This window comes from Falco punctatus (genome assembly GCF_963210335.1).
Source record: "Falco punctatus genome assembly, chromosome: 9".
NCBI classification, from domain to species: Eukaryota; Metazoa; Chordata; class Aves; order Falconiformes; family Falconidae; genus Falco; species Falco punctatus.
In genome coordinates this window covers 22,205,709-22,230,398 of record NC_137589.1, presented here as the reverse complement: position 1 = coordinate 22,230,398, position 24,690 = coordinate 22,205,709, and the positions used below count along the sequence as shown (strand labels likewise).

Below are 24,690 nucleotides of genomic sequence, written 5' to 3'. Positions count from 1 at the left end.
ATTTATTAAAACATGCAGTAAGAGGTAACGGATCAAAATGTATGGTATTTGGAGATTAGTACTGGGGTCCAAATTTCCTGCAGGATGTAAAGGCAGATGGCCGCAGTTTCTATAGTTCAGTGCTTATTTGAGCACCTGCATCACTGCAAGTAGCCCGGCCAAAGGGGTCTAAGGGTGATGGGGGTCCAGCTTTGAGCAGGCTTGGCACCAAGTGACCCCCACAGCTCACTTCCAACCCAGAGTACTCTGTGAACATACTAAGCAGTAAGCACATTTGCAGCATGTTTACCCTTCAGGGATAAAGAATGCACTTTATATTTTGATTGCTGCCAATATAAGCAAGTCTGGGGCATGCAGCTGGGAAGGGACCATGTTTTCAACATGAGTTACATCATTGCTAGATGGGATGTGGCTGCAAACAACACCGGTATCAAAAAAAAAAAAAAAAAAAAAAAAAAAAGATGTCCTTGTCATCACTATCCCTTATGGGAAATGCTAAGTGGTGGTGATGAAGGCATAGCCATTAATGGCAGCGCAGCCACGGGATGTCATTGAAGACCTCACCTCTGTGCACAGGATGATGCAGCATTCAGGATGCTGAGACTCTGTCCAACCCAATGGATTTAAATACATCCTTGGGAAACTGCTCAGCCCCTGTGCAATGCAACTCGTCTTTAAATCTCAGCAAGGTCAAAGTTTTGTGCTTACTTCAGTGCTATGTGGACACAGAGCCAGGTAAAAACTGGAGAAAGGAGCAAGAAAACATCTTCCCAGGAGGAAAAGAAATTTGGTAACTGCCTAAGCAGCAGCTGGGAAACATCACGGAATGATTGTGCAGGATGCAGCAATCACAGATACAAGTTAGTAATACAATAAAAAGCCCAGGGTGACGTGGCCCTCACCTGAAACTGCAAGGGGAATACAGGGATTTCGGGGCAAGGTGCCGCCCTCATTCTTGCAGGATAAAAATAGCAAGGCACTGGTTCGCCCGAGTGTGGCGGGGATGTCCGCTGGCCGCTGACTCAGCAGCACGACTTCTGCCAGCACCTGCATTAAGTGCTTGCCGAAACTTTCCCAGGCAATTATTAGCCTGGCTTGAGCCTCTTGGGCCTGAAATACCTGATAGCAGCTCCCTGCAGAGGGACAGCGATACCCGTTGTGCTGGAGGTGGGTGAGCGCTGCTGAGGTTTTAATTGCAGGGCTGCACCGTCTGGAATCGCCCACCCTCAGAGGAATAAACGTGTATGGTGGGCTGGGGCAGCGCTGCGGTGTTTAGGCTTTTTGCCCGTATCTTCTTTTAAACCCGGCCTGAAGAAAATAAATAAATAAATAAAAGGACCATTATGCCGTCATCGTGAAAACCCGATTTAATCAGTTGGGGTTTGCCGCTGCACTTGCACAACCTCCCGGGGGCGGGCGGGCGGCGCTGCCCCGGCGTGGCCGCCAGGGGGCGCCGTGGTGCCGGCCGCACAGCGCTGCCCCGGCGGGGCGGGGCTGGGGGCTCGCGGCGCCCCGAGGGCGCCGGTGCGGGGACGGCGGGAAGGGGTGGGGGGGCGACCCCTTTGATCTCCCCGCATCAAAGGCCCCGGGAGCGCCCCCCGGCAGTGTGCCCCCCGTCCCGACGGCGGCGCTGCCCAGGCTGGGGTCAGGCGAGTGCGAGGGCAGGAGCTGGGAGTGGGGGGACACCAACGGGGGACGCGGGCCAGGGCTCAGCCCCCGCCGTGTCCCGTCCCACACACACACACACTGGGCCGGGGGGGCGCCGAGCGGCCCCCTCCCTTCCTGCAAAGCTGCGCTGGCGCCAGGAAGGGCGCGGGGGGCGGGTGGGCGCAGACATATAGGACACCAAAGGCCCGATTCTGCCGCCGGGCGGGAGGGGCTCGCTGCACCCCACCGCGGCTCCCAGCAACTGGGGGGGGGCTGCATGGCGAGCCCCTCTTCCCCCTTTCCCAGCTCCCCCCGTCGGGCGAGGCGGCGCACCCGGCTGGAGACAGCGGCGGCGTCGGGGCGTGCAGAGCATCTGTCCGGGGACCGGGGGAGCTGTCACTGGGGGTGTGTGGTGTGTGCGTGTCTGTGTGTCTGTCTGTCCTCGCCGTTGCGAAACCCCCTCCCGGGCGGCGGCCAATGACGGAGCCCTCGGGGCGGGGGTGGGGGGGGTTGGGGGCTCATCGGCACAACCCCCCGGGGGCCCTTTGAAATCCCATCCGCCGTGCCCTCCTCCCCGAGGGGGCGGGCGCAGGAGGCAGCCCCCGGGGGTATAAAGGCGGCTGCGGGCAGCGCAGGTAGCTGCTGCTCGGGGACCGCGGGAGCTGGTGCAGCGGCGGGACACACCGGGGACGGGAGGGGACGGGACGAGGATGCGGGGGCTGGTGGCGCTGCTGGCGGCGCTGAGCTGCGCGGCCCCGGGCGGGCGGGCGGCGGCGCCCGGCGGTGCCCTCAGCTCCAACGCCATCAAGGGACCCCCCCTGGGGGGCGCGGCCGAGGCCAGCGCCGCTCCCGCCTCGCCCTTCGACGGCAGCAACAAGCCGCCGCCGGCTGCCACCCGGCAGGTAGGAGCGGGGACGCACCGGGGATGGAGCTGGGGTGACGCACCGGGGACGGAGGGGGGTGGCGGCCCGGCTGACCCCCTCCTCTCTGCCCTCCCAGCCTTTCCCCTGCGCCGAGGACGAGGACTGCGGCCCCGAGGAGTTTTGCGGGGGGGCGGCCCGCGGGGGGGGCGCCCCGCTTTGCCTCGCCTGCCGGAGACGCCGCAAGCGCTGCCTGCGCGACGCCATGTGCTGCCCCGGCACCACCTGCAGCAACGGTGAGGGGCGGCGGGGCCAGGGGAGGGGGGTCACACCCTGGGGGTGCCGCGGAGGGGGTCTCGGGGTCCCACCCGTGGCTGACAGCCGCCCCTCTGCCTCCCGCAGGGCTCTGCACCCCCCCGGAGCCTCCCCACGGGGCCGCCGAGCTGGATGAGATCGGCACCGAGGCGCTGCCCCGACGGACGCCGGCTCCTGCCTGGCTCCCCCCTGCCAAAGGTAAGTGCTGTGACCCCGCTGCCCCCCGCTGGGCCCCACTGCCCTCGGGGGGGGGATGCCCGCCCTGCCCCACCACCCCCGCAGGAGCATCCTGGGCTGAGCACATGCCACACTGTCCCCACACAGGTGAGGAGGGGGACTTCTGCCTGCGCTCGTCGGACTGCGTGGCTGGGCTGTGCTGTGCCCGTCACTTCTGGTCCAAAATCTGCAAGCCAGTGCTGCGGGAAGGGCAGGTGTGTACCCGGCACCGGCGAAAAGGCACCCACAGCCTGGAGATCTTCCAGCGGTGCCAGTGCGCCGAGGGGCTGGCGTGCCGCCTGCAGCGAGAGCACGGCCCGGCTGATGCCTCCCGCCTGCACACCTGCCAGCGGCACTGAGCATCGCTGGATGGACGGACGGGACAGACTCCGGCCCCGCCGGAGCAAAAGCTTGTTTCTCAAAGGAACTACTTCTAAGCGACTAATTGCAGTATGTTACTGTGTTGTGAATACTCGAGCTGGCACTTAGCTGTACGTAACGCCGGGACTTTTAATGACTTTTTTTTTTTTCTTTTTCCTGAGGGTGCTGCCTTGCGCTCTTCCAAGCCGTGACTGTGACTTTGTACACACTGGGTTTTTAAATCTAGGTCAAAGGAATGCGACCATATGTTTGTGAGCGAATAAACCGTTCATTAAAATCGGTCAGAGCTGCCTGCACGTCCCTGCCTGTGTGTGGCCACCGTGGTCCCTTCCCCACCCCACGGGAGTGGAGATGTGCCCTGGAGCGGGAATGCCCACGGGGGGGGGGGGGGGGGGGAGTGAGCCAGCTCATTGCCGGCTCCCCATGGGAAAGGCTGTTTGGGTTATTGCTATTTATTCAGCTGCTTTTTAGGAATTCTGGTGTGCCACTGCAGCCACCAATACTCTCAGGCCACCAGATGCTGGGCCAAGGATGGGCACTATGGCCGGGGCTCCAGGAAGGGCAGGCAGCAGCAAAACACCCTCCTGCACAATTTTTTCATGGGGTAAGGAGGGAAGCAAAGGATCAGTGGCGGGGCTGTGCTGGACTGCAGTGTGTGGCTGACCACGGGATGGGTGCTGAGGAGCACAGTGATCTCAACCGCTCCATCAGCGCAACGTTTGCTCTGTCTACAATAAAGACTCATTTTTCAATTCACTTTGCAGCCTGTTGCTATCAGTTTTCTCCCTTCTGGGTGGCTTGGAGGGAGGGAAAGCTGTGAGCATGCATTTTGTTCCCTACTCCCTTTAGCTTCTAGTACTGTCCACCTATTGCAAGTGGTTTGTAAATGTGCATTGAGCAAGAGTGGGGGCTGTGTCGTGCAGCATGGGGCTGGTGGGCAGCAAGTGCAGTACTGGCAACTCTGTCCTGTGCCTGCCCGGCAGGCTGCCCGTGGCCTCCCTGCAGTCTGGGGACAGTGTTAGGGATGCAAAACCATGCTGGAGTCTTTCCTGTTCAACTCAAATGTGCTTTGTACTCAAAGTCCAAACCTGACTGCAATGCAGCACATCCCTGGGTGGCTCTGAGGGCACTGTGTCCCATTTACAGGGATGCTCCAACTGTGCCACGTCTTGTTTTAAAATGCAGCGTGCTCATTAGTGTTTGGTGCCCCTTTAGGGACCTTGGGGACTACACTGGTATGTGGGTTACTGAATACAAACCCAAACCACCGCATTTGCAGGAGTCTGCAAGTACCAGCTGGTGCTGAACCAAGCCCACAGCTACAGAAAACACGAAGGAGGGCGCACCCAGCCCCATGTAGAGGCAAACACTTAAAAACGAGCCTTCCTCTTGCATGGGTGAGGGATCATTCTCGGCTTCACTCTGGCTCTTTTCAAGGCTGGGTAGTATCTGGGCAGGCTGAGAACAGCCAGAGCTGCCCCAAACCAGAAGGTAAAGCACTGATGCTTCTTAAACCACCTAAATGCACTGGGACGTTTGTGCCCATGGAACTATTTGCAGCAACCAAGGAAGGCTGCTATAGCTAGAGCGACTGTGACCCAAGCTGTGCATGCCATAAGCTAAATGGCCATCTGCAGGTTGCAGCGATGTTGCTGGACAGCACATTTAAGTCTCACCCTCTGGGTCTGCACTCGGGAACAGCTTTCACTGGAGCTGCAGCAAGAGCTGGGGTTTGAAGCAGCCCCCTGAAAGAGTTCATGACTCAAAGGCTTGAGTTTAATGCTTTAATCATTGTGCAAAGCTTAAAAAAAGTTTTAGAAATACACATTTTAAAATACTTTTTATTAATAGATACATCTAAAAAATTACTATCTCATAACATATTTAATAATCATGATGACTATGCTCAGTAGTAGTCAATGGCACTAGAGCAATGAAGGTACCTGGCTGTGAATAAAACCATCAGTAACTACTTAGAGAAGTTCAGGTCTGACATAAACAGTGGCATATTTTATCCCCAGTACATATAAAATAGTGTCATTAGGTTTAGGTTTTTTCTTCATACAGTTATAGTACTCTCTCCTTCCCAGACAGGCCAACACAGCTTTGACATCTTTCAAGGAGTGAAAAATACACTTATAGGGCATTAAATATCAATTACATACCTTTTTTGTTCAGAATCATGTTATATCAAATCTTGCCCACTTGCAAGGGTGCTCAGGTGGACATGGGACTCGTCATCATCATGCCCAACTTCATCCTTGCAGGCGTTTCAGCACCAGGATGGCCTTGCAGTGATACCCGGATTTGTCAGCACTTCAGACACCTTAATAAGGAGATTATTTCTGTCAGGAAAACCTCGGGTACTATTTCTTGTCATTCTTAGTACCGTCTTCCCTGTCCCCTTTTATACTGGGCAGTTTGGCCATCTCTGTATTTGTACATGCATTAGCCAAAAATGACTATCCTTCACATGCCTTGATATTCTTCAGTTTTTCAGTCTGGAAAAAAAGGAGCGTTTTTATCAGCCCATCTTAGGTGAGAGAAGCATGCTTTGATCCAAAGACAGAAGATACAGAGAAACATTATTTCAGCACACAAGGTGCACTTCAGTAACACCTATAATAAAAGGCATCTCAGTGTACAGTTCCCCCACCTCACTCTAATGAAATTATTGCCCCCCCCCCCCAAAAAAAAAAAAAAGACAGAACAAATCCTTTATTCTAAGCAAAGAGCTAATAAAGGAAGCAGGGTTTGGTGGATGAGGTGGTTTAGCACCTCTTGTTTACTTGCTGTTCCTCATTATAGGGCTGGAAGAGCTAACAATAAAGCTCTATGAAATTAAATTTTGTTATTTATAATTTGAAAAGGAAGCATTGTAAAGCAGCCTCCCCTAATGACTGGTTGCTAGCAGCACAGCTTTACAGCCAGCCTTCTGCAAGTATAGCCCTTCCCCTTCATTTCTCCAAATTAAATACCAAATACACACAGCTGGTAGAAGGGTGGCTTCAGCCTTGGCAGAGTATAAATAAGCATGATCACAGCATCATGGCTGTGAGAGCAGCATAGCCCTGTGCAGGGTATAGTGCTTACCCTGCCCATCTCTTAAACTGGGGGCCTTGGCCTGGTAAGTGGGGGGTGGTATAGGAAAGCAGCTGGTGATATCCCCTCCAAAGTTTTAGTTGTTCAAGGGTTTAAAGGAAGGCAGAATAGAAAAGCAGTGTGTAACCTGGGTTTGAGTCTCTGTGGTGGTACATTGTTTAAGGGAGTCTGTATGGGCTGGATTGGTGCCTGCAGTTCACTCGATGTGCTCCTTCCAACAACTACAACTGTACTATTAGAAGTTTTAAAGGTCCTATTCCCTTTGATATTCATTTAGAGACCAATTTGCTATTAACTTGTCCAGTTGCCGAATCTCTTCTTAAGTCTTCTGTGGGCTTTTAAGCACTGGGTTGTTATACACCTTGCATCTCTGTAGCACTTGGCTAAAACTAGTAAAGCAGCACCCCAGAACCCTGTAGTCCTACCCCAGCCCTAAGTTTACATGGGCTGTATGAATTCAGATGGCTTTAATGATTTGTATGAGAAAATTGAATCACTCTTCCAATTACACTATGGTTTTCCTGAGATGATTTTTCTGTGCTGTGAATACAGTTTTCTAGGAGATGCTTTCACAGAAGCACCAGAAAGCTCATCTCTGCTGCACCTGGTGACAATATTGGCATAAAGGCATTAATCTTATAAGGGAAGAAGTGGTGGAAATGGGACATGGTGCAGTTTTTACTGTAATTTGTGGAGGAATGAGTTTTTTGGGAGGCAAACACTATTTTCTTCCCAAGTTCCTTCAAAAACTAGTTGCACCCGAAGTTGTAGCATGAGAAATATCCCCCCTCTTTTTTTAAAGCAAAGCTCACGCTTTTTTTAAAGGATGTTCACACTCCTCTTGCTTCCACCAATCTTCACCTCACATTTAAAATTGAACTCCCATGACACTAAAACCACTTGTCTGAGGAGCAAAACTGTCCTCTATACTCATGCAGTGCAGGAAAGGGTTACGAAAGTCCTTAAATCCACCCACAGCCATTAAGACAAGAGAAGTTCCTTTTTTTTTTTTTTAATATTTGCCTCTAATAACACCGAGCAGAAAACTGCATGTATTAGCTCAGAAAGATGAAAGCCCTGAACAGAGAGTGCAGGTGAAAACCTTTGTGGATGTAACAATACAGAAAGCTTTTGTGGTTTGTTGGTTTGTTTTCCCTTATATTTGGGGCTAGGTTTTTCTGGTGGGGAGTTAGCCCACCTGCTGGAGCTGCTCTTTATCATAAATCTTTCAGCTGAGGGCTTGGTGAAGCAAACCTTGATCTCACTTGGGGTGGGGAGCAGAGCATCCAGGTGGCCCAGCTCCTCACCACCCCTTGCAGAGCATTAAAGGTATGGTTTCCTCTGTCCCTTGCCTCCTTCAAACAAATATACTACATCCCTGCTAATCCCAAGTGATGTTTATTACTGGGTTGGTTTTTTTAAGTAGCTTTTTTCTTCTCTCCTGCCTCCAATGCCTGACTTGTGTCCCTAATTAACACCTTAAGAGGGGGGTGAGGATAACTGAGATACTTAAGGAGGGTGCTTCTGGGCAGAGCTTCTAATCTACCTCTCAGTGAGGGAGGGGACCCATTAGCAGGTGATTTAAGTGAGTAATAAGTCCATCAGCATGCAAATGCCCGTAGCCCGATGAAAGAGCTGGCCGGGAGGGTGAGAGGCACAGCTGGGCTACAATGGGATGTTAAGCCTCCCCCCTCTGAGCATCTGGCAGCGGTGTCCCCCACCTCCCCAAATCCCAGCTCTGAATGGTTGAGTGAGTGAGGAGAAGCAGCTGTAGGTGAATGGATGGATATTGTGGAGTGGGCAAAGAGTCAGTGTGAGTTTTGCATGAGAAAGTGGTGCTTTGCCAGTCTGGGAGAAGTGGTTAAAGGAATCAACGAGGAGATAGAGGAAGGTGATCCAGCTGATTGCAAAGACCTTGGTGAGGAGCCTTACCAAAGGGATGAAGCTGCTGCTGGAGGAAACAAAGGCCTTCCCATCTTTTGAAAAAACTGGAGGACAAGTCGTGGGAACGAATAGTTGTTGCTTTTGGTGGAAGGAGGTGATAATATCCTAGAAGGGTGGATGCTGGGACTTGTGCTTTACAGCTCTACTTATCTTTTTTTTTTTTAAGATTTGTTCTAATATTAAGTCTCTAGGTGATACAGAATCAGGATAGGTAAATCTGGGGGAAAAAAAATCCCAGTAGCAAACTAGGAAAATATTTCAGGACAACATGGCAATACCAAGGGACTCCAGAAGCATATTGTATAGTAGAACTATAGAAAGTAAAGGGTAAGGTGGTGAGAGCATGCTCCCATACAAGGAAAGGTTTGGTAGCTCATCTCAGCTGGAAAAGAGATGACTAAGGGAGGATAGGAGAGGTCTGTAAAGCTGTAAACAATGCTGAGGAGGTGACTGAGTGGTTATTTTTGTTTCTTACAATGCAAGAAGGAGATGGACTGTTCAGTCAGCCAGTTTAAAACAAACGTAGCACGCAGCCAAGTTCTGTAACTGGTGGCCACAAAATGAAAACTCATAAATTAAGTCACACTGGGACAAAGCTAATTCATAGAAAACAGAGGCTTGAACGTGACCACTGGCTGAGGAAATCTCTAAATGCTGATTATTGGCAGTGGGAAGGATGATACCGTAAGTGTCTAGGGGGTGGGTTTTCTTTAATTATTACTTTTGGTTTGGTTTTCTTGAACGTTGGCTCCTTAAGGCCCTTCATCTCTGAGGTTATGTCTTAAACCTGAGGTGTCAGACCCGCAGGGAAGTGTTGGTCTATTTTTATTTATTTACCTTTAATCTTAAACTAAACCTCCTCTAACACATAATTGGTTCAAGATGCTGATTTTGAGAACAAGTGAATGCACAAAAGCTCCATCACTGGAAGAACAATCCCAGCAAGCCACCAGTGACTCTGAGCCTCATCTCACCCTCTGTCCTGATGTCCTTGTTAAACAACCTCCTGAAACTCCTGGCTGATGTGGGTGGCACATCCTTCATATGTATTTGTTGTGCCCAATGAGGACTTCCTGTAGATAGTTGGGTTGTCTAACGACTTTTGCTCCAAGGTGTATCCACTTTGGAAAAAAAACCAATATGAAATATTTAATCTTACTGTGTGCTACTTAATATTCCTGGGTTTTCAGATTGACTTAAAAATACATCAATGCCATCATAAATCACTAATGAACAGAAGGCCAAAGTGTGGAAGAACATGTTCCAAAATTGGTTCACTTGCTCTTCCCAACCCCCCTTCCCCCAATCCTGAGAGCCAGTTCACCACAGATGGAAGTATTCTATATAGTTTTGATCTTGCACCCTAATACTAATTCTCTATTATTGATTCCCAGGGAGTTTGTAGCTTCATAGCCAGTCTTGTGGTGTACAACACGGGTAGCACGTCAAAATGACAACTTCACAATGGTAAGAAGTCAGTTAATCCTGGTCAGGTAAGATCTGGACTTCATACTTTTTTTTCAGAATAATTGGTTCCACACAAGGAACAGTAAATCAAAACGATAGTTAATAGTTTGGTTTGCACATTCAAAGAGCACCTCTCCATTGATGTGTAGCAGAATGAAAAAGGAGGGTAGCAAAGGTCCTGCCATGGTCTGGTTTTTTTTTTTAGAATTGTGGACAGCCTCCCTTGAATCCTCCTCTAATGAAAAGCAGGGGGTTTTGTACCCACTGCCAAGCTGAGGTTATCTTATCTCCAGGAGGAGCTTGGGAACATCCACACAAATGGCAGCTCTTTTTAGCTTGTGAGAGCAGGCTCTGGTCCATGGGGTGTGGGTAGGGAAGTGAAGAAGTGAAATGCTAATGCAGCTGATTTCAGTCGCAAATGTCTACTAGGGGTCTCTGCTCCGCTCTTCCCTCTTGAACTTGTATATGAGCAGGTCTTTGCTGGTTTTAGGTGGCCCCAGACTGCCCATCCTCCCAAAGGACTGGCCTGTGCTGATCCTTCCCTAACATAGTGGCTTTGCTGTCCCAGACATCTCACATGAGGGAGGCTTTAGCTGCCTTAGCCAGGAGGAATGCCTGACCATAAATGATCATCCAAGAAACGTAATTTCTTTTGGCTGCAGCCCAGCCTGTATAGGGGGATGAGTGATGGCCATGATAGCAACGAGCCTAGATCTTTCCCCTATTTGGAGAGTTGCTTCTTACATACCACAATCCATGGGTTACACTCAGAAAGGAAGAAGGGAAGAGCCTGGAGCTGTTTTCAGACAGTACTTTATTCCACTCCCATCCACAAGGACCACTTAATCTTATAGGCTCTTGAGCTTTCAGCCTAAAGTACAAATCTGTTGTGCAGGAATCTGCTTCTACATGTAGCTTTTCAATTTAGGACCGTCAGGGTTACAGGATGTACACTGCTTTTGTTCAGGCATCTTTGCTGAAGAAACAGCCCAACCTCTCTGTCCCCAGGCTGGTTGGGGCCAACACCCTCATTCATGGGCAATTCTCCTACTCAGACTCGGTGTTCCCCCAGAGTATTTATATGAATTTTAGAGAAGGCTTATTCATGCAAGATGTTGTCTTGGCTTCCTCTTGTCAAGACAAAGCACCATTATGAGCAATATTGAAGTATGTTGTCCTATCATGTGTTGGGGAGAGCTTTCAACTCCTCCTTGGCAACGAGTCCCTTTGGAGGCAGATGAGGACTTTCTAGTTCACAAAACCTGGCCATGTGCCAGTTATCTACTCCTAGCAGAGTGATAAAAGGCTAGTCCTGTTCCTGAGCTGGATGCCCTTTGCCTGAGCAGTCTAATATTTCCATCAGAAGGCCATCACTGCTTGTTGATAGCAGCTGTTGTCAGCCTATTTGTCTGATCAACTCAAAAGCAGTAGGAATGCAAAAGGGAAGCCTTTGTGACCCAAATTATTGATGTGTTTTAACCCTTGTTGTAAGGTTTTATATTCTCCTGGGAGCTCAGAAGCTGAGGACAGCACAAGATCAATGTTGTTGAAAGTTAGCAGTGGCTGCAATGGTCCTACCACACAAGTGGAGGCACTGGCAAGGAGAGGTGTGACGGGTTCCTGGAGAAACCAACTTAGTATTTTCCAGGCTGTATTTTGATGCCGCTGCAAGCCAGAGGGATCAGCAGGGAGAAGACTCTTCCTTCTGTTCATGTCACATGTATTGAAAATCTCTAAATATGAGGGCTTTCCAGAGTTGTAAATAACTTATTTTGGTTTAGCAATCATGCTCTTAAAAAAATATCACTTAATTGTTGGCCAAAGCATTGTATTGGGAAAAGAGGCCTCCAGCTTCCATCCAACCTGTAAAGCTCACTTAGATCCCTTTTAAAGACCATCAGGGTTTGGGTTTTTTTTCTTTCAAAACTTGGGACAAGGAATCATCACAGCACACAGTTCTGGTCATATCATTATCAAGCAAAATATCCTGTTCTGCCTCTGTGGACTGATTTGTATTACGTAGGTTATAAATGGCCATTGCATTTATAGTGGAGTCTTCATGGTACCATAGCATTTTAAAATGCCACAACAGCAGCCAGCTGACAGAAGAATATTGGTTTTCTCCCTTGCAGATCTTCCAGGTTTCATTGCTCTGTGAAAGATTACCGACATGTTGAATATTGAGTTGTGTGCTACCCTGTAGGTTGCTGTTTGACCTTTTGTTATTAAAGTTCATACAGTAATTTTTAGCAAACTAGTGGTGAACACTTCTAACGCTGGGAAGCTGTCTGGTGCCTGATTTTTGTTGTGGTGTTGAGTAACCTCAGGTATTAGCCGCAGCCCTTGTGTCTGCATTTTTCCCATACTCATCTGCTACTCAGCAGATCATCTGTCCGCTTTGCTGAACTTTGGTTCTGGGATTGGGAAAAGGCCAGGTTCTGTCCCATGAAGTTTCTGATGTTGCACAGGGTCTTGTTTGAATGTCCTATGGCTGGTGCTGTGTCCTGCAAGCTTGTGACATATGCCCACCATGCTGATGTGAATGTGGCTGTGCAACAGAAGCATCATCCTTATACTAGGGAAAACCAGCTTTAAGGAGTATTTAAACACCCCCTGGAGATGAGGCTAGACCTGGTGTCATGTTCCAGATAGTGTTTTTCAGCTTTTGTTTTTAGTCAACTCTTCGTTGTGTCAGAAATGCAATGACCTAGAGAGACCGAGCCTTCTTATTTGGGCATCTTGATCCTTTCTTAGAACTGTCTCTGTCTTAAGCTCTGGATGTAATTACATAAATAATTAGTAAAGCAAGAGCCTTTCAAAGCTGATGTTTTCTTTGTTGTCATAACACCTTAGTCCTCAATGCTTCTTACTAGCAAGTAGCCTACTGCTATTAAAAACCTTCACTGTCATTAAAATTTGAAGACCATTGCCTGCATCTTCCTGTTACAGAGATAAAAGTTTTCTGTTGGAGTGTTTGGGTAACTCAACAACCTCACTTTCTTAGTTTATCCCTTAAATATTGCTCAGCCTCAGAACATTAGTTTGCATATATTTTAGTTTTTATTTCCTTCTTTTCAACATATTTTTAATAACTTTCAAATTTATTCCATCTGAGGATTTCACATCTAATGCTGTGAAACAAGATAAGGAGTAAAGGCATGTGCTTCTTGATTTAGGATGAAGTTCTGAGGCTTATCATTCCAGTCCTGTATTTTAGGAAGCGTGCTACTGGGTTTTGTTTACTGCTGGCTTTGTATTTTGCAGAGGCACTGAGATGAGATGAAATCAGTGTGGGAATTTTTTGAATAAAATTTATGGCTTCTCACTGAAGCAAACTCAAATCCCTTCTGTGGTGAGAAAGAGGAATGCATGTAAAATTCCTGAAAAAACCCACTATTTTCCTCCCAATGTGACTTGGCATGCATGCAAGCTATTTACGTCGTATATAAAATAGAGAAAGTTAAAGAAAAACAAAGCTAGGGCTTTGTTTTTGTTTACTTTCTTGGGGCCGGTTAAAGAAACAAACTGATTAGTTCACAACAAGCAGTCATGGTATAGACAGAACTTTTTGAGGCACAAACTTGCTTCCTATCTCTCTTGTTATCTTTACTAAAGCCAAGATGACTGATGCAGTATTTTGGCAGAGCCAGAGCTTCTGTTGCAACCTCTGGCTAAAACACTGCTTAAAGCTCTTAAGCTCTCCCTCGCTCATCCTTCAGGCTGTGCTTCACGTTATGAACTTGCTCATCTCTGCTCTGGTTCCCAACATGTCCCGCATGGCTGTGTCATTATCCCCTGCTCTTCACCTCTTATAGCGCTGACCTGATGGTCTCATTTGCAATCCAACATCAGGTGTTGTGTGGCTGTCTGTTGTCTGACTTATGACTCTCTTATGTCCACTTGTCAAGTTGCTGGAAAAGTCCTTTTCTCCTGTTTTTGATGGAATTTGGTTCCCTTGTCCTGCTTTCTCTTTCCACCCTTTCCTGGCCCTTTACTCATCTGTCAAGCATAAACAAAAATGTCTTTTCTTTCAAGACATCCAACCTGATGTTGAAGTTGTCCCATCCCAGTCCCACTGGTCCCCTGACCATTTAGAGCCCAGACATTGAAAACTGCCAGCAAATAACCATCTTCTATGCCTCCCCTTGCTGGAAGCTACCCAGAAATTCCAATACAATCACTTTGCTGTTGGCCTTCAAATCACTCCTTAAACACCCAAGAGTGTACCCCAAAACCCCCAAACTCCCCTAGGAAAGGAGAGGATGCTCTCACTCATGGCACCTTCTTCAGCTTTTAAACTTCTAAGTTATAAGTGGGTCAGCCAATCTGTTTGCTCCAGCACAACCAGAGTCTCCTGTCACTGCTCTGGTGTATGTAGAAGAGGATTGGGAAATTATGATAATGTGACAGGCAATAAATGACAATAGAACAGTGAAAATGCCCTTTGTATTAAAGCATGTGCATAAACATATTGCAGGCATTGTCCTGAAGCAAAAAGGAGGTATGTCTGGTGGGAGATAGCGTACAAGAGAGACAGAGCAGTCTAGACTTAAAGCATACCACCCACCCATGTATATTTGGTAAAAAAACAGCTCTGCCTGCTGGATCTTATTTTTCTCACTGAGGTACATGTTGCTCCTAAATAAACATGATTATACCTTATGTGGAGCTGCAGCTCAGTCCAAACACTAAAAATAGCAGGCAGAAAGTAGAGACTTCAATTAGATGCATACTGCTCAACAATTTAACTTCTAATTGGCTTGTGGTTATTCCCCAACTAGGAACCAACCCTGTTGTGTTTAAAGGATTCACAGTCTAGCAAAACAGGGACCCAAAATGATTTTTTTAAAGTGGATTGACCAAAAAAAGAGACCTAAGTGTTGCATGTCGAGGAACTTGCGTGTTTGTGTGCAACTTGCCTTTAACTTAGAGCTATGCTGCGGCTAGTCTCACCATCATGGGTTTGACAGCTAAGTTCAGCTCCGCATCCTCTCCTCAACCCCATTTCTGGTGGCAAAAAGATTTTTGGGTTAGATTTGGCTCCTGATTCTGCTTGTGGTGGCAGTACTGCAGAACCAGTGGCCAGGGCCATTCCAAGAACATCTTGATTTCTGCCCTCTGCCACTGCAGTCCAAAACTGATTTTCCTTTCAGTTAGCAGCACCAAAGCCTCTATAGTCTTTGGCCCCTTAATTTTTATCTGTATTTAATTCTTGTTGACTCATCCTGAAAGCAGTAGCGCTCAGTGTGTGGTTTGCCATGGCATCAAGAAGTGCCTAAGCAGAAGTCGTGCTGTTTCAGCTGGTTGCACACACATGTAACACCAAGTGGCCTTCAACATCACTGGAGTCATTTGTCAAACACTGGCATGACCTGCTGTTTCTCAAAGCACATGAAGCCAGGTGCAGAATAGGAGGAGAATGGCAAAAGGGCTTGATTTTTGGCAGAATGGCAAAACCGCACCACTGCCTACATGCCACTTTTCCCAGGCTTCAAATATAATTCTGCCCTGGTATATGGTGGCTTCAGCAGACAAAGCTTCTCCAAAGCTCTGTTGGGATAGAGAAGTGGATTTCAAGGATACACCAACAAAAGTTTATAGAACTGGCCGTGTGCCTAGCAAGAATACAGGAGCCTTTGCCTTTGCCCATAAGCAAGACATCACTCCTTTCTTTTCCAGGATACAGGAATAGTCCTTTACTGCCCTTATTTCCAAGTCACCTATTCCTTCAACTCAACACCCACAGAAAATGTCTACTATAGTCCCATGATCATCAAGGGACTTGTATGTATGACTGAGACTGAACTGGAGGAAAGCATGATGGGTTAGGGGGGGGAACCCCATAATCTCTAAGTAGCATGTGCATTACAATATACTCTGTACATGGTTGGAAGGTAAATTCTGGGTGTCTTTCTCCAGTGCTGCGCTCCAGGGGATGTCTAAGAAAGAATTTACACCTCTGTACTGGGGAAGAGAGCACACAGATAGTACCATGTTTGGTCTGGTTAAGTTCAAATTAAATTCAGCCCTTCTTCCCAAAACCATGTCCCAGCAGCCCGTCCTTCCTCTTGTGAGTAGGTTTCGCTCCAGCAAGAAGCATCCCAGAAACCACCGTGGCCTGAATGCTTTCAATTTTCCTGTTCAGTGGAGTTCAGTCCTATAATTACCTGACTCCTTGCTAGTGATGTCCACTTACCCAAGGCTCTTGCATGGGGCAGGGTAACAATGACAGTGATGGGGGTTTGGCCATGTTCTTTCACTGAAACTATGCCATGTGTCACAGTGGTTGATAGAAAGAAAAGGCAAGTGTTGACCTGCCCTTGAACTGCTCATAAATTAAGTAGTAATTAAGCTGTTGGAAGAAGAAGAATACAGGTTTGGGAGAATAATCATGTATAATATAGCTAACACCATGAGACAGCTCTGTGTAAAGAGCAGGACAATAGGTGATTCAAGCTAGCATTGGATTCTCCATAAACAAACTATTTGTCTAACATAGGACTTAGCTTTTTTTTACTCATAGGCTTGGTATCTCTGAATTTACTGCATCAATGTTTCATTATAATTAAGAAAAAAATCATACCTCGAAATTGTAAGGGTTTTTCTTTGTGAAATATGGTTTATTATGCTCTACAAGCAGTTAACTGAATTAAAGCACAGAAATGAAATAATGATTACATTAAATAGAGTTTGATGATTAGCAAAGGGATGTTTTTAGTCCTAAAAGGCAAGAACGTAGCATCATCATGCAGCAGTGACGCTCCTGATATGTGGCCAAAACCTGGGAAGGGTCCCATTTGAAATTGCTTTCTTGCCAATTGCTACATGTCTGGGCTTGTTGGTTTCTCTTTAATTCCCGTAATTTAAAAAAACAAAAAAAAAAACAACAAAAAAAAAAAACCAAACCAAAACAAAAAAAACCCAAAAAACCCACAAAACTGATTAAATGCAAAACTTCGTGATGGTCCATTCTCTGACTGGTTATAACATCTGCATGAGCTCCTTATGAAGACAGATACTGCACTGCCACTTACTCAGTTGTCATATAACTCTATGAATAGAGGTCATTCTGCAGAGCAAGGTCCAGAGGGCTCCACTGCTATAGCTGTCTTGTTGCACAAATCCATCTCTTCATCACCATGTTTGTTGGCAAGTATCTCTAGGCAAGCTGGAAAAAAAACTACAAACCACCTTATTTCATTGCACACAATAGCACCAAGCTTAATGTCAAGAATTGTAGATGAACATGCATTATTTCCTTTTAGGGCCAAAATCATGGAAAGCAAAGTTTTGGCTTGTAATACAGATTGTTTGCCAGAGGTACAAACTGGGGAGCCCACGTCCTGGTCTTGGCTACCACCACAAGCCCATTGTGCTTCTGGCCCTTCAAGCAGCAGCACACCTGGTGGTCCCAGTTCACGGTTTGTTGCCCTGCTCTCTTACACACTTTCCAGCCTAAAAAGAAGAAATGTCTTCTGCTAAAAGCCTACCGTATTAATTCCTGTGGCAATTGTAAAAAAGGAGCTAAATAACAGTAACAGGAAATAACTACCCAAGGTTTGCCATCTGCCAGCCAAACTCTAACCTGCTCAAATAATTTTTGAGGCCAATTTACTAAAAACTGTGATCTGGAGTTAAATATAGCAAGATGCAAATAACACAGAGCGAGAGCTGTCTGGGGTTGGATCCTTGCTTTGGTTTGCAGGCCTTGGAATAACTCTCCCTGTTTGTTTGGCACTGGGAAGTGCAGAGGGTTTTCTGGGGGTTGTGGATGCTCAGCACCTCCCAGGAATTGCTCCATGTTTTGCAGTATCAGACCCTTGATAGTAGGTTACCAGTTCTGCAGGGCACACACAATATACTTAGGGATGTATTGAAATGAGAGGCTGCAGATGAACAGATTTTGCCTAGGATCCTTTCATTAAAGCCTGGACAGACACGCATGCAAACTGAATCCCATTGTCTGTGGAGCGCAAGGTAGCTGTTTCCAAGCCCTATTACTGGGGATCCTGGAAAGTGTGGAAAGACTCGGCGACCACACTGAAACACCATCACCATCTAAGTCCCTTCAGGTGACTTTTGGTCATGGTCAGTAGTGTGGAGCCCCCCAAAACCTCACCCTGTGCTGTCTCTGCCCCTTGCTAGGTGAGTTTGGAGGTGCAAGGAGGAGCTATAGGAGACCTGGGCCTTTCCATAATGAAATGGTTGGGTCTTCAGCCGTGAAATGCTCTGGATTTAGGCTTATTGCCTTTTTTTTTTTTTTGTTCCCAAATATAGAGTCCATGCTCCCTTTCAGTTGCACCACTACTTGGCAGTTAACTTTTCTTCAAGAGAGACCATGCAAGCTCATTTCAATTTGGGACCCATGGAGGTGGGGAGAGGGGAGGCTGCGTCCAGGGTAGGGTTTGGGATACCTGGCCATGCCCATGGATCTGTGGTGTTCATGCAATTCTAAATTAGGGATGGGGAGAAAGGACTTTTAAAGAGGATTATACAGAAGAAGAGGATGCCAGTAGGGCATGGGCATCCCAAGTGTCCTTGAGCAGTTAACCCTATGGCTTTTAGCAAACCCCCATCTTGAAATGCTAGGTTCGCGGGTATTGAACAGTGAAGGTGGAATGTTGCCTCAGGTACAGAAAAATCCAGGACCTGCTGCCTTAGAAATACAAATTGAATTTCTGAGCCCAAGAAGGTATTAAACCCTCAGATTAGTCCAAAGTTCCCATTATTTATAGATAGGAACTTAACTGCTGCGCTGAAAGCCACATTGTCCACAGGACACACAGTTTTGCTGGACTGTGGTGGTGTCTCTAGAAGACATCAGTCACTGCCACCACCGGTCTGGTTTCCTCCATACAAGACAAATCCAGCCAGGCAAGCCAGGCGGTCCCAATGGTGTGACACTTTCAATATCAAAACAGTTTTGTCCAAACAGTTTTCTTTCAGTTCTTAACAGGGCAAGCCAGCAACTTGTTAGTTAGGAATATATTTATAAATGCTGGGAGTGATTCACCAGCAGGACTGTGACTGCCAGCAGCTGCTGGGATGCTGTGCTCAGGCACTCAGGGCCCCACAGATTCTTGTGAGAGGCAGACAATTTGTTCATTGGACCCTTTTATTTACTTGTTTGTTTATTACAAAAGATTTTGGTTTGTGCGTGTGTTTTATTTGGCCTGAGATGTCACTGCCTTCTTATATTTCAGGTGGCAATTTTTTCAGACCACTCAAGGATTTTTATGGTGACCCAAGAGTCAGCAAAATATTTTGGGTTTTTTTGTGTTCTGAGCCATAAATAACGTCTGTACTTGGCTTGTGATATATTGAAGTGATCAGTTTGCTTAAGTGAATTTCGTTGGCATTTTTAAAGTCATACTCCAGATTCTTGTTTGACTCCAAACAGGTAGTGGTGATAAGCTGAAGTCTTCTCTTGAGCTGCATGTCCAAATCTTATTTATAAATTTGTCATCAGTTTATAAAATGTTGACCAAATTAAAACAGCAAAAATCATTTGGGAATGGTGGGGTGCAGCAGAGTGGGTGGTGTAGCTGGCCGAAGGGTGCTTGGCAAGACACTGCAAGTGCTGGGCACTGCTGGAGGGCTCAGACAGTGATGGACAACTTTGAGAAGGGCAACAAGAGAAGCCAATCCAGGGCTATTAAGTGCCCAAATTTGTATTGCAGCTGCTCCAATTTGTTTATTCCCAGTGCACTTAGTAATATAAGTTGTATGCACCTGGAAATATGCTGTATAGCTTGTAAGATGAAAAAAAGATATGCATGCAATCTGATTGCTATAATGTAGGCATACACCAATGATGAGCAAAAATAAAAGTTATATTGCAGTAAATGAAACTGTAGCATGGCAGCCATGGAGTAACCCCTTCAAGTGCTGGATCAAGTGGATCAGAATGATACTGTGTGCTGTATATATAAAAAAAGTGATGCTGGTAATAGTAAATGGCACCACTGCTCTTTTAAAAGACATATTCCTTCGACACATGCAGAAAGTTAAAGTTACAACTCTGTGAAATTTCTGTTTGCTCCCTCATCTGTTTATCATTTACTCTTTGGATGCTTGTGCTAAGAATTTAGGCTTTCAGAATAATGTTTATGGTAGGTGGTCCCTTCAAAGCTGGTTTCTTTTACTGAACCATTTTGATTTGCTGCACAAGACTCATGCAAACTTTTCCTTTAACTGTGTCCAACACCATGATGAACTCGTGCAAGAAAAACTACTGTTGCAATATTTCCCCTTTAATAGTCAGATACTTTGAAGTATAATTTTTCATTGAATTTCAGGGACAGAGAACTTGTTTGGGTATCCCCCCCACCCTCCTTCATTCCCAAGTGAAAAAGAAAATGTTCATAAACATGAGGGTAAGCTATGTATTTATATATCAAAATATAATCTAAATATAGATATAAATAATTGTTATAACATGGTATGATAAACCCTCTGGTGTATACCTACATTATAGCGATCAGATTGTATGCATTTCTTTTCCATCTTACATGCTCTATACGGCATATCTCCAGGTGCATACAACTTATATTACTAAGTGCACTGGGAATAAACAAATTGGAGCAGCTGCAATACAAATTTGGGCACTTAATAGCCCTGGGTTTGCTTCTCTATTTGCCTTCCTCAAAGCTGTCCTTCACACAAACATGTGCCCACATTAACTTAATGACAACTGCCCTTTGTGGTTAACCCAGCCATAAAATAAATATACTTTCCACTTTAGAAAATTACTCTTTCAAAAAAATTTACAATTATTATGGCGAGGACATGGGATATCAACCCAAAAATTGAAATGCTTTCCTTCTGTGTGTCACCTAAAGAAGGTAGCATTACATTCTCTTTAATAAACCATGGGAGCACTTTCCACCAGGAAAATATAAAAGAAAAAAAGACTGCAAATGAAGAATTTAATTTTTCTCCATAAAGGTTAATATCATAAATCAGCACAAACCATTGGGGCATGTAACAGGTCTCCCCTCTCATATGGAGCAGATGTTGATGTGAGGTGTAGGTGAGCACAGGCTGAATGTATATTTGCTGTGGAAGAGATGTGTGTAAGCACAAAAATCAGCCAAAAAAGTTTTGAAAAATTTAGTAGGTCAGTATGAGGATCCTTTTCCCTAATAGTAAAATACAAAGAAAAAGATACCAGGTTTGTTTGGATTAATGTTACACTGCTCCCTAGACAATAAATGCTCGCTCACAAGTAAAATACCCACTTAGACACATGCAGGGACTACTGCATTTATTTAGCTTTTACTGAATTCTAAAAATCTATGAGACTTCAGGCAGCAAATGATCAAACTGAAGCTAAACAAAAATTGCAAGATATTTGCTAGTGACCTCAACTCAGCTCTCACCCCTTTCACACAGACTATTGCAACCTGTGTCTGGCTCAGGCACAGGGATGGTACTTACCTGCCCGTGCAGAGCTGGAAACCCAGTGGGGCAAAACAGATGGAGAAAGGTGAGGACTGAAACTGATGGGCAGCAAAAGAACAAGGGGAGCACCCAGCTTAAAAAAATGGACTTGGGTTTATCTTGAGATGCATTGCTCCCAAAGCAATAATGCATCACTGACAAGCGGCACCAACCCTTTAAATAAGAATCATCAAAAGATAAATAAGATCATTCAAAAAAGTATCACATTTTTTAATATTGATTTTTAAAACCCATTGTTTTACACTGATTTTTTTTTAAATTTTTTTTTTCTTCTCTATCTTTGATTAAGAAAACAAAAGCAAGCAGCCTGTTTCCGTCAGGCAGGCGCGCTCCCTGCGGCACTGTGCTGCCAGTGCGGCGGCCTCATCTGGGCGGCAGCTCCTCATGGCAGCCCCGCGCTGCCCGACTTGCAGGCCTTGAAAGGCGCTGGCAGGAGAGCTCCGACTTCCTCCGAAAGCCTTTGTGCACTCTGGTGAGCCCATAAATCAGCCTGCTCATGCTGCGCGACCTTCTGACATGACCAGCAGACAGGAAGATGGGGAGTGCGAACGACAGCGCCGCTCAGCAGGTGACCGCCGACGATGGAGCTATAATTTAAGCACCTGAAAAAAGCCTCGACATGTCAAGACATTGCACACAGAAAATGAGATGCTGCCCTTTGCGGTGTCCTTGCCAAAGAGGTGAGAAAGCATGGGGTATTATTATTTTATTATTATTATAAAGGTTTAATTTGAGGTAAGACCATATGCACCGCTCCTGGCAGCATGAGACCAGATGTAATTCATGTTGGTTTTCTTGTCCTGTGGCTGGCAGCAGATGGGGAATTCATTGAGAGCAACACCTAAAGATTTGCAAAGCTGAGAGAAATGTTGGAGTGTGTTGCTATTCCAAATATTTGGAATTTTTACCTCTCTTCCTTTTAAAATCATATTGCTTTCACCCCTGGTGCAGCCCCCTCCATTTCTCTACCTGGGCACCTGGGCTCATGAGCTTTTTCTCAGCAATTTTGGAGTGGAAGGAAGGCAGAAGAATAGGAAGAAGGTAACAAATTCTTCTTTAAAGAACAATTGTCTATGGAGAAACTGCTCTATGTCCTGCAGCATCTTGGTGGGATCGCCTTCAGCTGAACCACATGCCGAAATTACAATGTTCAAATTGTTCAGAAAGGCAATAGAAAAACAAACCTCAGTTTCTTGGTGGCTCCGTTTACACTTTGGCTCTACTTGCACTGAGCAACCATGGGTAAAAAAGAAAACCTTTGTTTTTCAAATGGGAAAAAGTTCTGTATTTAAAACTAGTATAGCCCTACCTGTGGACAGACAGTCACTGCTGGTAGCTCAGGTGCACGTGGGAGTGTGCGTGTATATGTTCAGCTCCTATTTCCAGCAAAACCCCTCTGGGAGGATTAATTTTATCTATTGGAGATGGTTTATCAAGGCCAGGCATCCACCTCTGAGTTTTCCCAGTAAATTTGTACTTCAGCAGCTGCAGTTCAGCCCATACCATGGGCAGCATCCTTATCCCATAAGGAGCAGGACCTGAGCAGCACGGGACTTTCCTTGGGGTATGGGGAATATGTACCATTTGGGGGTGGTTGTCCCCCATAGCCAGCTCTCAGCAGTGCTTGCAGACGTCAGCAACACAGAGGCTTGTCCCCACATTGGTGCCTGTTGCTTACCTTTCTCACTTCAACGTTAATGGGATAATGCTAGCCCAGTGCTTTGAAGATGAAGAAGAGAGACTAGACAAACACAGACAGATAAACAGAGTACTTCATCTTCTGAGTGGCGCTGGGCAAAGAGTCCTTCCAATTATTTTCCCCAGTGTCTCCACATACTGGAGAAGACACAGGTCACAACTGAGCTCTCCTTCTCCCCCAACCCAAAACACACCATTTGATCCGTCCCTGCAGGATGCTGCTGTGAGGCACGCACCGTTGCATCGCCCAAGCTGCCGGCTAATTCAACATCCATTAACCTAAGTAAAACTATAACCTGCTGAGTAAACACTTCCCTATTGTTTCTAGAGATTACTGTGCTGGGAAGTCATTAATAACCTGGAAGTACATTCAATTTATCTTTGTTTATTAGCTGCTTTTGTGAGACGCAAGGATCGTCCTCCCGCTATTGAAGTATCATGCTATGACATTAGCCCCAACCACAGCCTCTGTAAAGTCAACAATCTGATATGGTCATTAATCTCACACTTCAAAAGGGAAGGCAGGAGACTGAGGAGAAAGATCTCACATCTGCTCTTCCACTTGCCGATTGCCATGGCCTGACTTCAGATAATGGTTCATCCTCCCTGCCTGCTAGAGCCCACCAGGAGCCCCAAAAACTCTTTATGAAAACTTACTCATTTTCATGTCCAGTCAAAGGTGACCAGCAGATGCAACACAGGACCTGCAGGAGACCTATACACTGAGGAACAAGAGCTGGAGATGTTCCACATACCCACCATAGCACCTCAAATAACTACATTTAGGTGCTCAAATCCCATTCCTGGTCTCTAAGTATAAAGCTGCATGAGTACTCCCATGGATATCATTAGCTCATTGTTGAGGTAAAGCCAATGCACCTTGCCCCAGGTTCCAGTTTGGTGCAACGTGTCCTGGTGGGGCGAGCCCAGAGCCCGCCACTGTGCCTGTAGTTGAGGAAGCTACGGCTCACTGCAGACCTCCCAGGAGCTGGGGGCAAGGTTGGACCTCAGCAGTGAAGGTCTATCCCCACAAAGGCTGATGAGAAGCATCACCTACTCTAGCTTAGTATGGAGCCATTCCTTCATCCACTATCCATTCTTTTGAACAAAACAGAGTTCAAAAATCCACTGGACTTGCTGTAGAAACATTTTGGTCTGTTGGAAACAGCTCAATGAAATGCTTAACCACCTTATTATTCTGGAAGGGATTAAAAGAATATATTCTTTACTAATAGCATTTTTTTTTCATGTACTTTCACTACTGCTAACGCTGCCACGCATCCAGGACAGGAGTTATTGTAATGAATGGGGCAGGAGAAGCCCATGTGTAAACTATCCTCTGTGGTTAAAGGAGTAGCGCATTCAAGTGTTGCAGCCAAACTAAACCTAGCATAATTTTTTCTGAGCAGTGTTTTTTTAACGTGTTACAAGCATTTGCTTTCTGAATAATGTCTTTTCCCACCCAAGGAATTGGCTTATAGCACCAGACCACGGCTGATAAAGTTTTGCCCTCCATGTACAGAAACCACCCTTCACTCATCCTGGAAAAGCCACTGACAGCTCTTTCATGGACAGGAGAAGTTATTTAATAGCATAG

At 46.3% G+C, this 24,690-nt stretch overlaps 1 protein-coding gene across 2 annotated transcripts; it reads left to right on the top strand.

Moving 5' to 3' along the window:
- The first annotated feature begins 12 nt into the window (after positions 1-12).
- On the top strand, positions 13-4,175 carry DKK1 (dickkopf WNT signaling pathway inhibitor 1). Of its 2 annotated transcripts, XM_080401780.1 has the most exons (4): positions 13-2,549; positions 2,647-2,803; positions 2,910-3,020; positions 3,147-4,175. In XM_080401780.1, exons 1-4 carry the CDS (start codon positions 2,358-2,360, stop codon positions 3,395-3,397), a joined length of 711 nt encoding a protein of 236 aa, XP_080257906.1. In that variant the 5' UTR covers positions 13-2,357; the 3' UTR covers positions 3,398-4,175. The 2 variants fall into 2 exon arrangements, with proteins under 2 accessions (XP_080257906.1, XP_080257905.1); XM_080401779.1 differs by having other exon boundaries at positions 2,910-4,175.
- The last annotated feature ends 20,515 nt before the right edge of the window (positions 4,176-24,690 follow it).